The 14,249-nt window shown below is 49.0% G+C and overlaps 4 protein-coding genes across 4 annotated transcripts; all 4 read left to right on the forward strand.

Moving 5' to 3' along the window:
* The first annotated feature begins 216 nt into the window (after window positions 1-216).
* On the forward strand, window positions 217-6,790 carry LOC136521911 (WAT1-related protein At4g01440-like). The gene is made up of 6 exons (XM_066515678.1): window positions 217-458; window positions 607-669; window positions 781-897; window positions 1,017-1,425; window positions 6,039-6,190; window positions 6,451-6,790. Exons 1-6 carry the CDS (start codon window positions 268-270, stop codon window positions 6,596-6,598), a joined length of 1,080 nt encoding a protein of 359 aa, XP_066371775.1. The 5' UTR covers window positions 217-267; the 3' UTR covers window positions 6,599-6,790.
* A 1,166-nt stretch (window positions 6,791-7,956) lies between these two features.
* On the forward strand, window positions 7,957-10,188 carry LOC136524574 (WAT1-related protein At3g30340-like). The gene is made up of 6 exons (XM_066517892.1): window positions 7,957-8,245; window positions 8,401-8,463; window positions 8,580-8,696; window positions 9,111-9,528; window positions 9,615-9,766; window positions 9,916-10,188. Exons 1-6 carry the CDS (start codon window positions 8,055-8,057, stop codon window positions 10,043-10,045), a joined length of 1,071 nt encoding a protein of 356 aa, XP_066373989.1. The 5' UTR covers window positions 7,957-8,054; the 3' UTR covers window positions 10,046-10,188.
* A 341-nt stretch (window positions 10,189-10,529) lies between these two features.
* On the forward strand, window positions 10,530-11,721 carry LOC136523065 (pectinesterase inhibitor 12-like). Its single transcript, XM_066516842.1, has one exon. The coding sequence runs from the start codon at window positions 10,617-10,619 to the stop codon at window positions 11,205-11,207; it is 591 nt and encodes a 196-aa protein (XP_066372939.1). The 5' UTR covers window positions 10,530-10,616; the 3' UTR covers window positions 11,208-11,721.
* Window positions 11,722-13,478: 1,757 nt separating this feature from the next.
* Window positions 13,479-13,877, forward strand: LOC136523233 (uncharacterized). The gene has a single exon (XM_066516984.1). The coding sequence runs from the start codon at window positions 13,479-13,481 to the stop codon at window positions 13,875-13,877; it is 399 nt and encodes a 132-aa protein (XP_066373081.1).
* Window positions 13,878-14,249: the final 372 nt, after the last annotated feature.

A 14,249-nucleotide genomic window follows, 5' to 3' on the forward strand; every position in this document is an offset into this window, starting at 1 on the left:
ATATGTGCCCTTACCGGTTGAACATATACACAGAGATATATTTATATGTTTTTCAAGTCATCGATCAGCATTAGAGCCTTTATCGCCTTTTGTTTGTGGGTAAAGGGTAACTACGCATATGCTGTCACATCTCTTTTTATCAGCAGCACTACGAACCAAGTAAAAGACCTATAAATAGTCCATTGCAGGAGCATTGTTATGGCAAAATTCAGGTGAGGTGAAGTGAAGCCGGTGGCCAGACGGTTACACAGCACACTCGAAGCAGCAATGTTGGGCATGGCACGCATCAACGAGTGGAAGCCGGTGATCGCGATGCTAGTCTTCGACCTCATCTCCGCCGTGACAACTGCCCTGATCAAGAAGGCACTGCAGGAGGGGCTCGACCGCCTGGTGCTCATCACGCTGCGGCAGCTTGTGGCCACGGTCTTCCTCGCTCCAATCGCTTACTTCAGAGAGCGGTACGTACAGAAATGTGACATTTTTTCAGTGAAGCGAATGACCAAAATTCAGATGCAGAACCAACTTATAGCTACGATCTAGCTAGGATGTTGTAATGTGATGCTAATGCTTGATTTGCATTGCCACCTCTTTTGCCTTTTCATGCAGGAACACAAGGCCTAAGCTCACACTGGAGATCCTAGTGTACCTCTTCTTCAGTGCAGCGTTTGGGTACAGTCACAGATCCTAGTCAGTCCTTTTTTTTATTATGATGAGGATAGATAACAATTCTGTCTGATTCACTATTCCTTTTTGCTTCTTCTGTCCTGTGATCCTGTCCAGCGCCGCGCTCTCTCAGTACACCTTCTTCTACGGGTTGCAGTACACCACCGCAACGTTTGCCATAACTTTCACCAACGTGGCTCCTGTGCTCACTTTTCTCATTGCAGTCTTGCTAAGGTGCTCCTCCAGCATCCTTCAGTCTCCTGCACCTGCTCTTGTTCTGATGAAATTGAAACTCTGAAACTGCTGAAACTCTGAAACTGAAAGTCTGAAACCGGCCCTTTCCTTTCACTCAGGGTGGAGTCACTGAACATGACGAACAAGGGAGGAGCAGCAAAGATCGTCGGAACGCTCACGTCGTTCGCCGGCGTCATGCTCCTGACCCTCTACAAGGGCGTTTCCCTGACGCACCTAGCTGAAGAACCTAGCCCGGATCACCACGGAGCAGCAGCAGCAGGGTCGTCGTCTGACAGGAAGAGCTGGACGCTGGGAACTCTGGCATTGCTCGCCAATTGCCTGTGCTTCTCCTTCTGGCTGCTGCTGCAGTCCAGGCTGACCAAGAAGTACCCGGCGCTCTACTCCAGCACGGCCTACATGTTCCTCATCAGCTCACTGCAGGGCGGGGCCCTCACGGCGGCCATACAGAGGCGAGCTTCGGTGTGGGTTCTGACGAGGCCGCTGGAGATCGTTACGGTCTTATATACAGTAAGCTGACGACGACCTTATTGTCACTTTCTGTTGTTATATCGTCTTTATGACTCTGTCTACCTTAATACAAAAATGCATAAATCTTTTACGTGTGTTCGAGAAAAGATATCGTCTTTACAACTTTCCGTGCACTTCTGTTTCTGTTTGTTTTTGTATATATTAAAATATAAAAAGCCCTCCAATCCCTGCTTGGTGAAGTGAAGCCACCGTGTCGGCATGGTAGTAATAACAGTACTTTGATAAGTTGCACATATCCTGAAAACCCCTGGAGCTTTGACTTAGGAAAGTTAGTGACAACAAAACTTAGCAGTTAGCACACAACTCCTTATTACTTTTTTTTCTCTTTATCTTTAATATAATATTAAAGTATATATATGGAGAGTTTACTCTTTTGTCCTCTCACAATTATGACAAGTGGGCCCGAGCCTCCGAATCTGCCCCATGTGCAACCATATGCCATATAAGACAGGGGCAGATCTAGTGGTGGTGGTGGTGGTGGGTGGGTGGGTGAGGGAAGCTCTACTCCCTTACTGCACCGTGAGGAGATGCTAAAGTTGTCTAGCGGCGGCGAGGAGCCCTTGGACTTTTGATTGTAGCGATTGCACGCCGTCCAGGAGTTGGACCACGCTGGCGTGGAGGGAGGCCCCGGCATTTGCAGCGGCGACGGAGGCATAGAGGAGGGCATGGAGGTCCAACTGGAGCGATTGGACGCTGGCACACAAGGAGTCCTTTCACACCACGCGTGCCTGCTCCTGGTCGTGGAGAACGCGATTGAGCGCCTCAATGAACAGATCGATGCCTATCGTCGATGTGTATTTGGGCCTACCAATCGGCGAAGCAGTGTCAGGGTCACGGGACGCCGGTGGGACTATCCGAGGCTGCCAGTCGGCAAAGCAGTGTTAGGGAAGGGGCTTAACCTAGAAGTTTCCTCCCACATTGCCCCCTTCGATGGAAGAGCCCCTACGGAGATGGTAACATTGCAGGTGTCGACCAGGATGTCTAGAAGAGCAGTTGCAGCATTCACCGCCCACCGGAAGCGTGGTTGCTTCTTGGACCGCTTCTTGGCGGCGGCGACGACAGGAGCGACAACGGTGGCGAAGTTAGCGATGACGGGAGCAGTTGTAGGGGGGCTCTTGCCCCCCTACTGCGGTCAAACCCATGGAGCTCCCCTAGCCCCTTCCAGGAATTATTGCCATGGATGCACCTTGAGGAGAGGCTGAAGTTATCTAGAGGATGAAGATAGCCTGTAATTAGCGTTTTTGGTGTGGTAGCTGGGCTAAGTTTCCTATGGGCTCCAATGAAGTGAGAAAGGATCACTCACTAACCTACCTTTTGGCCTTCTTCGTGCCCCTCATCCTCTCAATTCCTTACCTGCGCAACGGTTGTGAGCTATGGTAGGCGGCAGATGTGGCGTGCGAGTAGCCGAGCAGCCAGAGTGCATCGAGAAAGTGCAAACGCACAAGCGAGATGAAGACGGAGGGCAGAGGCACTAGAGGCCGGAGCGCAAGGGGTAGGCGTAGGCAACGGCCGAGCACCTTAGCGACGGAATGGGTCCAATGGGATGAGCAGGAACGGGTGCACGACAAGGAGACAGGGCACACCGCCGGCCTATGCCGCTGCACCGGATGGAAGCACGGTGGCCACCAGCTGCGGCTGGGATGCACGCCTCCACGACACAAGCAGAGGGGCGTCCTAGAGTCCTGGATGGTTAGACTAGATAGCAGGTTGAGTGGTTGATAAGGAAGCATCACGTTCTAAGAGTATCTCCAAGAGTTTCTTAAATCCCTTTCTAATCATTCCTCCTAAAATTTAGGTGTTTGGGAAAAACTGACCCACTTCGTGTAAAGTTACGCGCTCCTCCGCCTCCGCGTATCCTTCTCCCTGCGCCATTCCCCTCCGAGGATGTAAACGAGCGAGGCGAGCACGATGGTGCGGTAGCGGCCGAGCCACGAGTCCGCGAGCGTCCCGCCCAGCAGCGGTAGCAGCTACGCCGTGCCGTTCCACGCGTCGATGGACGCCGCCGCCGCTGTGACCCCTTCCCCAGCAGGCCCGTCAGGAACGTGATCAAGTTCACTGACACCCCGTAGAAGGAGAAGCGCTCTGCGATCTCCACCGCTGCATGCATCAACATAACCGATTGATCTCATCTCAGCAAGAAAGGATCGAAACTTGCTGCATATATACGGCGGATGCTAACTTGCCTATGATGAAGGAAGCGGACTTCCAGCCGCCGGTGGAGGCGCGGGAGGCCGGCCGGCCTCGGTGGTCCACCGCCGCGGCACTACCGGCAGCCACGCCTTGCTCGTCACCGTGAAAATACCGCAAAAAGAAAGCCCAAGTGGAACCAAAATTTGATTTTTTAGAAGTGCAATATTACATACTATTAGAGATGGGCTTCTTTTTTTTCCTCCCAATATCTTTTTAGGAGTTGAAAAACGTAGAATTTTTAGAAGGAAAATTTAGGGAACTATTAGAGTAAGTTCTAATCTATATACTCCTAAGTGATAATTAGATATTTGGATGCTTTGGCAATTGTGTCGGTTAGTTATTGGTGTTAGATAGAGCATGACGTGCTATGAATCTGCCACTTCATCTTCATGGAACAACACATGTTCGCTGCTGTAGTACCTGTCTTTCAGGTGTTCAACGAAATGCATCACTAGCCAGGCGAGTAGTTGCATCATATCTCGTGATTTTAGAAATTCTTACACTATAATGTATGCATCTTTTTTCTATTTAGTTAGTTACTAATTTGAGCACTTAGTGTCTTGATTGTTGTAGCCTATAGTGGAAAACCATGTGAAAGCTCGCTTTTGTATCTCCGGAAGCACAACTTCATGCTCATGCCTTCTCACCATGGTATGAATTTGATTTCTTGAGCACCCTAAATATTTACCCCGGATCCGCCACTGGTATAGGCTTCCCCGTCTCCACATCCATACATTAACTATAATAATATTAAAGAGCGAAAATTTATTCCTCCAAATTTTTGGTCCATTGCACTCTCTTCCTGTTCGTGTTGATCCACTCTCTAGAGCATAAGAGTTTACTAAAAACAGTAAGATGTGATGAATTGGACATTAGAGTCCCAATTGGTTTATTATCCTATTGGTGACCTAATTAAATTGATAACCCGTACCCATACGAGTTAGAATACCGCACGTAGGATCACAGTATGCAGTCTGGTTTGAAAAAGAAAGTATTAGAACATATGATGCAAGATGTAGATTTTGCTGCAACTTGCAACGCACGAGTATATTTGCTATTTTTATAATGATCGGTAAAACTGGCATGTACCCATCTCAATAAGGAAAGGCAAAATAAACCTAGACCTAGGCAGATAGAAGCGGCACCATATCTTACTATTCTGATGGATTCGATGACGCCCATCGGCACTCTCAAGGGGTACAAAGAAAATATTGCCTACAAGTTCTTTTGTAGGTCTTGGTGGTCAATTTGATCACCGGAATTAGTGTAAGTAATACGAACAAAGCCAATCACTCTTTTCTCCAATCTCCTATCATAATATTAAAGTAGATGTATTTTTCTTCTTCCATATTTCCTAGAAGCCTCTCTTCCCACACGCAGAACGGAACGTGTATATCTCAGGAGTTGTTTGGTTCGTTGTTTTTGCCCCGTAATGCTTCTCACCGTTATCAGATCAAGTAACTTTATGTTTGGTTGGACTGAGCCGCAATCGATAACTCGGGGATTAGGTCCAGGCACGTGAAACCAACGGTCAGGGGGCGAAGCTATATGTTGCTCTTAGAGGTTGCAAATGCGCCCCCAAAAATACTTAAACAGTATATTTGATTGAAATTTTACCAAATTAAACATCACTTCATAGTTGACAACTGATAAGATGTTACAGATGCCGACCAAACAAATCATGGTTTCAGTTGCATGGTAACAGATAGCACTGGTTTCTAATTACACTGCCGTTCCGGGCCGGGGCTGAACCAAACAACCACCTCATACTCTCATAGTCGACGAGACGTTGGCACCGTACCTGATCCTATCGAGTCCCACCTATGCACGTGTCCATCCCTGCAACCTCTATATAGGGGGTGGACGACGGATGCATGCAAACAGACGTCAATAACACAACATCTCCATGATTGTTCTCATGAACGCCTCACCACTCGTTGGCTTGCTTTGTGTCTTATCTGGATCTCAATCTCTCAATTTGATGCAGTCCATATGCATGCAACAAAGACTGCCCCGCTATTGCCAGCGCGATTTGATCCCATCCCAACCTTCTTTTTCGTCTAGACTAGACAAACGCGATCCGATGTAGCTAGCTAGATCATCAAAGCAAACATGCATGAGCTTGTAATATATATGCTCATATAAGTTAGAGAAGTGTGCGTCCAGGCAGACTAAGGAGTCTGATTCTAAAACAAATTAATTTTCAACATGCATGTGACACGGCATTAAATAATCTCCTAGCTGTAAATCGTTGAGGTAACCGCATAACGAGCTACGTCTCGTCATAACGCATGGGTATGTTTTAACAGTAAAATATAAAACGAAAACATATAAGATATGTTTTTAACAGCAAATCAAAATTTACATTTCAAGCACATATGTATGTTTAATTTATGTTTCAGGGAGTCATGGGGTCCGGAGTGGGCTATGTGCTGATGACGTGGTGCGTGGAGAAGAGAGGGCCGGTGTTCACGTCAGCCTTCATCCCTGTCATACAGATCATGGTTGCCATGATCGATTTCTTCTTTCTCCATGAGAATCTCTATCTTGGAAGGTAAGCTATCTGTTGTATTACCGTACCATACTCATCATCAGCTGAAGAATTTTGAAGCTGTTGGTTAGCAAAATGCATGGCCTACAGCAGGCCATAAAAAAAAAGAGCAGGAGTATCCATACTAGCTAGCTCTGCAGACACCTACCTACATATATACGTCACGTTGAAGTGATGTCATGCAGCTAGCTGGGTTTTTGGAATTGCAATGGATGGACCAAATTGCATCACTTTTTTTTTGTTGTTGTTATCCATGCATGCAGTGTTCTGGGATCCATACTCTTGATTCTGGGCCTCTATATTCTGCTGTGGGGAAAGAAGAGGGATGCCTCAGAAGCATCATCAGCAGCAGCAGAAACTGCCAAGGAAGAGGAGGAGGAGGAGGACAAAGAGAAGCAAGTCAGATCATGAGGACCAGCAGACCACTCTTATCTTTTTTTTCCAAAACAAACCAGGATGAGGACCAAAAGATACAGTTCTTTGGACTGTGATCGATACTTGACATATATACTTAATATAATAGTATTAAATAAAAATTTCCTGTTTGATTTCCTACTAGTGGAACTAGTACTGTGCTAAGAAGGATGGTCTAATAATTCTGCAAGTATATATAGTATTTGTTTTAATTCTGCAAGTATATAGATAGTATATATAAGTAAGTATCTGTGTTGTTTCCTCTCTAAAAAGAAACATTAGTATTTTATTTCCCCATAAAAAAAAGATAGTACTACTTGTATAGTTGTATTTTAGCATGTGTTTTTGCTTACCCTAATAACCTAAATTTCTTTGTGTGCCTGACCGTACCATGCATGCATGCAATCTCTCCAAAGTTCAGTCATAGCTAGGATCTTAGAGAAGGCCGGGGCCGGCGGCAGATGTCACCCATAATTCGACACGTTAGAATGTCTTTTTCTGTCACATTGAACACGGAATTGCATTGGGTGCGTGGGAGGAAGAAAAAGAGAGAAATGTTCTTCATGCACACATGGCGCTTGTCTTGTACCCCCAAATTCGCCATTCTCCTACGAGGGCGGCGCGGCGAGCGAGAATCGATGCTCCGGATTTGATGTGGACCTAAAGCAACGTATGCCAATGAAAGCAGAGGCAGTGGGCATTGGATTTTAGTCCTTTCTCATGGAAAAAGATGCATACACATGTTTTATTTATTTCCTAGCTACATCTACATATATGGTGCATGTTCTTAAACTGGCCCTAAGAGGTAGTAGTCATGACAATGCCTGAGTGCTCAAGCAGGCAGCATCCAATGCCCTACAGTAGAAGCGATTGACGCATGCAGGAGCAGGACATCTGATCTAATTGCATCACGGGTCAGGTCACAACCAACCTGCTTGCCAAAACTGATAAAAAAGATGAGGAGCTTTTAAATGTTCGATCCACTGCACTGCACTACCTAAAGAGCTGGGTATTCTGTTCACTTGCTGGCAGCACAATTTGCTCATTGATCAAACATGAACATATATCTTCCAGATTGCAAATATAATATTCTCAGGTCAGCAAAGCAAATAGTGTAAGCACCAGCTAGCCAGCCAATGGTTGCTAAGTGCTTTGTCCTATATACCCAATGCAAAACCCCTAGTCACAGCTCAAGCTAGAGCATGGTCACGTGTTAGGAAAACGAAACGAGGTCGATAGGGAACATCCTCCTTTCAGATGCCACTGCATGCATCATCAGCACCTCAGCATGCAGGTAGCAGCACTATAAAGCCATGACATAACCAGAGCAGACTGCTCAGCTCATCACACAAAGCCATCGTCAGATCAAAGCAAGCTCAGGATCGATCGAGAACAGCTAGCGAGCTAGGGTTCTGCAGCTGGTTAGTTGCTGCTGCTTGAGCCTTGAATCGAGATGTGGAGTGCAGGATGCATGGAACAGTGGGCGCCGACGGCGGCAATGGTGGCCACCAACGTCGTGATCGCCGTTATGAACGCGCTGATCAAGCAGGCACTGAGCCAGGGCATGAACAGGCTGGTCCTCATCACTTTCCGGCAGATGCTGGCCACCCTGTTCCTTGGCCCCATTGCCTACTTCAAGGAAAGGTAGGTGATGCTGTGCTGGTGTGGTGTCAAAAAGGCATGCAAAGGGAAAATATGAACAGCAGTCGCTAGCTGGTCGTTTCATGCATGCATGCATGGGTATATATTTCACTATAGATTGTTGACAGCCATTGTTTTTTTCCCCCTTCATTCATCAGGAAGATGAGACCAAAGTTCACAACCGAAATCTTTGTGTACATGTTCCTCAGTGGAATTCTCGGGTAAACACCAACTCCACTCACACACTGCTATTAATAATGATTCAGTTGGTTGCTCTTCATTGTTCCTGGACTAATTATGTAAATCGTTTCTTAATTTCACTTGTTGCCTGCTGCAGGCCGGTGCTGCTTCAGTACACATTGTTTGTGGGATTGGATTACACGACAGCAACATTTGCTGCAACTTTCGGAAATTTGCTTCCAGTGGTTACTTTCCTCATATCACTTGCTTTCAGGTAAAAACACAGCTTCTTCTTTCAGCAGATTGAAAGGCTTTTCCCTGTCTCTCTCTCTTTGGCAAAATCTCTACCATAAACTTGCAGTATCTATTTGTATTATAAAACTGGATGGCACAAAAAGTTTTAATTGATATAGTGCTATCGCCGCTATGCAACCTTATACTATTCAAACCAACCAGTACTACATCCTAAATAAAGCGCCTAAAAAGGAATCTTCAACTTTGTTCCCATGTAATGCACATGCTACAACAAAGGGTCCTCAGCAGAGCACATTAGCTCAACTCATCATCACTTGGTCTGTGTCTTATTAACTCCTATATATGGATTACTTTAAGCGCTTTCCATAGAAATATATATATAGTCCCACTTAATTATATATATAAGCTCACAATAATAAACTTCATCTTTCAGATTTGAAGCACTGGAGGTGAGGAGCAGGTCAGGGAGTGCCAAGATCTCAGGGACACTCATCTCCCTCGGCGGCGCAATGATGCTCACCTTCTACAAGGGTTCAGCACTGACCCACACCACCACATCGCTGTCGCCGTCATCCATGGCTCCATCCTCCTCCGGCCGCAGTGGCGAGCACGGCACGGTCCGGTGGGTGCTGGGCTCCGTCTCCATGCTCGCCAACGTCGTCGGCTTCGCGCTGTGGCTGCTCCTGCAGCGGAAGTTCACCCGGAAGTACCCGGCCGTGTACTCGGCGACGGCGTTCATGTCGCTCTTCAGCTTCGTCCAGGCCGGAGCGCTCGCCCTGTCGGTCCAGAGGAGCAGCCTTGCCGTGTGGGCTCTCAGGGGCACCGTTGAGATCGCCACGGTGGTCTACTGTGTAAGATTTCTTCTCTTGCAGACTGCAGACACATTTGTCACTGTTGCGGCAGCAGTGTTGATGCAGAATGCATGTTTGTGGTGCAGGGTATAGTGGCATCCGGCATTGGGTACCTTCTGCTCACATACTGCGTGGAGAAGAGAGGCCCTGTCTTCACAGCTGCCTTCAGCCCGCTCGCTCAGATCTTCGTCGCTGGCATCGATCTCTTCATCCTCCATGAACCTCTCTATCTTGGAAGGTGAGGTCACAATCACAACACCATGCTGCTCATCTCATCGACGATCTGCTCCCTAACTGTAGCCTCATTATTCTCACTGAACATTGTGCCGTTCGGCACTGAACATTCACCCTAGCTAACTGGACTGCTGCTCTGTTTTCATGTTGCAGCGTGCTAGGATCAGTGCTCGTTATTCTCGGACTCTACCTTGTGCTGTGGGGCAAGAAAGAGGAAACTGCTACAAAGGCGGCGACGAAGCCAGTTCAGGTGGCCGAGGTAGAACTACAAGAGAAAGTGTGATTGTGTTTATTGCTCATCACAGTGTGACAGAGCAGAGACCATAGCTAGAAGAAGCCTGTGTGAGTGTGACAGAGTGCATATGCCATATGATCTCCAAGCTCTTACTGCTGCTTGTATTCTAGTACTAGGTTATCCATGTATCTCTTAATGCTGCAAATAAAATTCTCTTAAGTGTTGAGAAAGAGGTTGCCAAGAAAGTTCAGGCTTCACTGTTTCAGAGCTAACGTACAGCACTATCCACCGGTACGGTGTGTACGTCGCTGACAAGTGGGTCCAGAGAGAACGAGAGACCAATATGCATGCTTTCTCACGTCGCTCAAGAATAGCAAAGCACTACTACTAGCTGCTGAATGGTTCTGCTAGCTCGGTCCGTCGGTAAAGCTCTCTGCATCAGACATCTCGCCCGCTCCGACAAGAACTCCGCGCCTCCCAGCTCTTAGCACACATCTGGGCGATAAAGAGCGCGCTCGCACTTGCATATAGTTGCATTCATTCTACACCAGCAAGATCAGAACAGTGCGCGTGGATCCAGCACGATCCGATCGAAGAACGAAGCCATCTTCACAACGCAATGCAAGAACGACGACGCAGCGCCGCCATGGGTAGTGTCACCGTCACGACACCGCTCTGCTACCTGGCCGCCGCGGCCCTGCTTCTGCTGGGCACCGCCGTGGCGCCGTGCGGCGCGCAGGTGGTGGTTACCATCGAGGAGGCGTGCCGGATGGCGGCGAGCGGCGGCGCGGGGGGCGTGAGCTACGACCACTGCGTGGCGTCACTGGCGTCGGACGCGCGGAGCCGCGACGCCGCGGACCTGCACCACCTGGCCGAGCTGGCGACGCGGATCGCGGTGGAGCACGCGGCGGCGACGGAGGCCAAGATCGAGGACCTGGGCGAGGTGGAGGAGTCCCCCCACGCGCGCGCGCGCCTGCACCACTGCCTCGACCTCTACAACGCCGCCGCCGACGTCCTGCGCGACGCGCTCGACAACCTCCACGCGCGCGTCTACGGCAAGGTGTCCCAGCAGCTGGCCGCCGCGCTGGGCGCCGCCGAGAGCTGCGAGGACGTCTGGAAGGGAGAGGAGCACGTCCCCGTCGCCGCGCACGACAGGGAGTACGGCCGCATGGCGTTGGTCGCGCTCGGCCTCACCAGCGGCATCGCGTGATCGCCTACGCTACTGCTGTCGTCTCATCGGCTCATCATTGCATCGATCGGTCCATTACACACAGCCCGAACGCCATCGACGACGCCATGGCTGTCAAGTCGTCATCATAAGCTAAAGCCGCACCATCTATCTCCTTGGAAGTTGGAAATCGATCTTGCTTGCGTGCATACACCTTGATGTGATTTTGGCATGCATATAGAGTGATATTATTTGTTTAGCTATTAATTTTGTTCGTTTTCCTTTGGGTTCATGCCTTCTTGTATTCTTTGAGGTGTTATTAGGAAGAAAGGGCATGCATGCATGTAGGGTGATCAAGGTTTTAAATAGCCGGCTAAGCCATTTAGCTTTCTATGTCCAAAAACAGGCTATAGCCGGCTATATCGGGCTATAGCGGCAGCTAAGGGCTAACTTGTACATGAAAAAATTTAGCTAAATCCTTCTCAAACAGCTATAGCCGGAGATAGCGGAGGCTATAGCCGGAGATTTAAAACCTTGAGGGTGATACATATACACTCCTATCTCACTAGTAGAGAAACAACTTTTGATCCACTTCGAAATTTGGCTTTAGTCCCGGTATTTTTCACGCCCGGGACTAGAGAAACCTTTAGTCCCGGTTTGTAGCTTCAACCGGGACTAAAGGTCCCTGCCCAACGGCTACTACGGCAGGCTTTTGCTGCAGGGGACCTTTAGTCCCGGTTGGAGCTACCAATCGGGACTAAAGGTTAACTTTTACTCCTAGTTGGTCCCTCCAACCGGGAGTAAAAGTCTACTCCCGGCTGGAGGCTCCGTCCGGGACTAGAAACACTACTGGAAACAGAGACTTTGCCGAGTGCAAAATTCTTTGCCGAGTGTCAAAAATCGCGCACTCGGCAAAGACCTTCTTTGCCGAGTGCTGCACTCGGCAAAGAATTGCACTCGGCAAACACGGGCACTCGGCAAAGGACTTCTTTGCCGAGTGCCAGACTCTCGGCAAAATCTCTACGCTCGGCATAGGTTGCCCGTGAAACGGCGTCGTGTCACGGCCTTCTTTGCCGAGCGCCAACTATCAGGCACTCGGCAAAGATTTGTTTTTTTTTTGTTTTTAATTTCTTTGCCGAGTGCCCCAGATCTGGCACTCGGCAAAGATTTAAATTTTTTTTAAAAAAATCTTTGCCGAGCGTCTCAGATCTGGCGCTCGGCAAAGAATTTTTTTTTATTTTTAAAATACTTTGCCGAGTGCCCCCTGTACGGCACTCGGCAAAGATTTAATTTTTTTATTATTTCTTTGCCGAGTGCTCCTGTGGATGCACTCGGCAAAGAGGAAATTTAAAAAAAAAAATTAAAACAGTCTTTGCCGAGTGCGTGATGGTTGGCACTCGGCAAAGACACCCTTTGTCGAGTGCCATGCCCCGGCGCTTGGCAAAGTTTTTTGTTTTTGGCCTCCAATTTTTTTGTGCAGCCTTTTTAAAGCACCAGGAACTCCTAGTTACAATTTGGGGATTTTTATGGCTTTTTGTTATATTTAGTTACTTTATTTCGTTTACTTGAATTTGTTCGGAAAATAGAAATTTGAACTGCACGTACGTGACAACGTGCATGAAATCTTCTAAAATTTTTATCATAGCCTCCACATATGATATCACGATATCTCAACAAGTTTCATGATTTTAGAAGATTTCATGCACGTTGTCACGTACGTGCAGTTCAAATTTCTAATTTCCGGACAAATTCAAGTAAACGAAATAAAGTAACTAAATATAACAAAAAGCCATAAAAAATCCCCAAATTGTAACTAGGAGTTCCTGGTGCTTTAAAAAGGCTGCACAAAAAAATTGGAGGCCAAAAACAAAAAAAACTTTGCCGAGCGCCGGGGCATGGCACTCGGCAAAGGGTGTCTTTGCCGAGTGCCAACCATCAGGCACTCGGCAAAGAATGTTTTAATTTTTTTAAAAATTTCCTCTTTGCCGAGTGCATCCACAGGAGCACTCGGCAAAGAAATAATAAAAAAAATTAAATCTTTGCCGAGTGCCGTACAGGGGGCACTCGGCAAAGTATTTTAAAAATAAAAAAAAAATTCTTTGCCGAGCGCCAGATCTGAGACGCTCGGCAAAGATTTTTTTTAAAAAAATTTAAATCTTTGCCGAGTGCCATATCTGGGGCACTCGGCAAAGAAATTAAAAACAAAAAAAAAATAAATCTTTGCCGAGTGCCTCTCTGATCCGGCACTTGGCAAAACCGCGGACTTAGCGGTTTTTGACCGGCCGGGCAGTCACAGCCAGCCACCCCGCGCCCATGCCTGCCCGCCCCCGCCTCCGCGCCGCACACCGCGCCCACACCGCCCCGCTCGCCCGCGCCGCCACCGGCCGCTCGCACGCCCGGCCGCCGCGCCGCCCGCGCGGCCCACGCGCCCGCGCCGCCCAACCGCCGCGCTGCCCGCGCGCCAGCGCGCCCGGCCACCCGCGCCGCCTTGCCCTCGCTGCCCACGCGCCCGGCCGGCCGCGCGCCGTGCCCTCGGCCGGCCCTGCCCCCGGCCGGCCCTTCCCCTGGCCGCGCCGCCCGCTGCCGTCGTGCCCTGCCGCCGGCCGCGCCGTGCCCCCGACCGGCCCTTCCCCCAGCCACGCGCGCCCGCTGCCCGCGTGCCAGGCCACGCCGTGCCCCCGGCTGGCCCGTCCCCCGGCCGTGCTGCCCTGACCCCGGCCGGCCCTGCGCCCCGGCCGCGCCTTTTTTCTGGCCTTGCCCTGCCCCCAGCCGCGCCCCCCGTGGACCACCCGCCCCGACGCCATCCGTGCTCGACCCCGTCCCCGACTCCGCCCGATCCCGACGCCGCCCGCCCCTACCCCGTCGCCCGTCATGTATGCCTTCTCACTTATTATTGTCGAGGTAGTGGTAGTTGTAGTAGTATTAGTTGTACTAGTTGTAGTATTAGTAGTAGAATTAGTGGTAGTAGTAGTAGAAGTAGTGGTAGTAGTAGTAGTACAACTAATGGTAGTAGTTGTAGCAATAGTGGTAGTAGTAGAAGAACCAATGGTAGTAGTAGTAGCAATAATGAAAGTAGTAGTACAA

Source organism: Miscanthus floridulus, chromosome 18 (assembly GCF_019320115.1).
Source record: "Miscanthus floridulus cultivar M001 chromosome 18, ASM1932011v1, whole genome shotgun sequence".
Classification (NCBI taxonomy): domain Eukaryota; kingdom Viridiplantae; phylum Streptophyta; class Magnoliopsida; order Poales; family Poaceae; genus Miscanthus; species Miscanthus floridulus.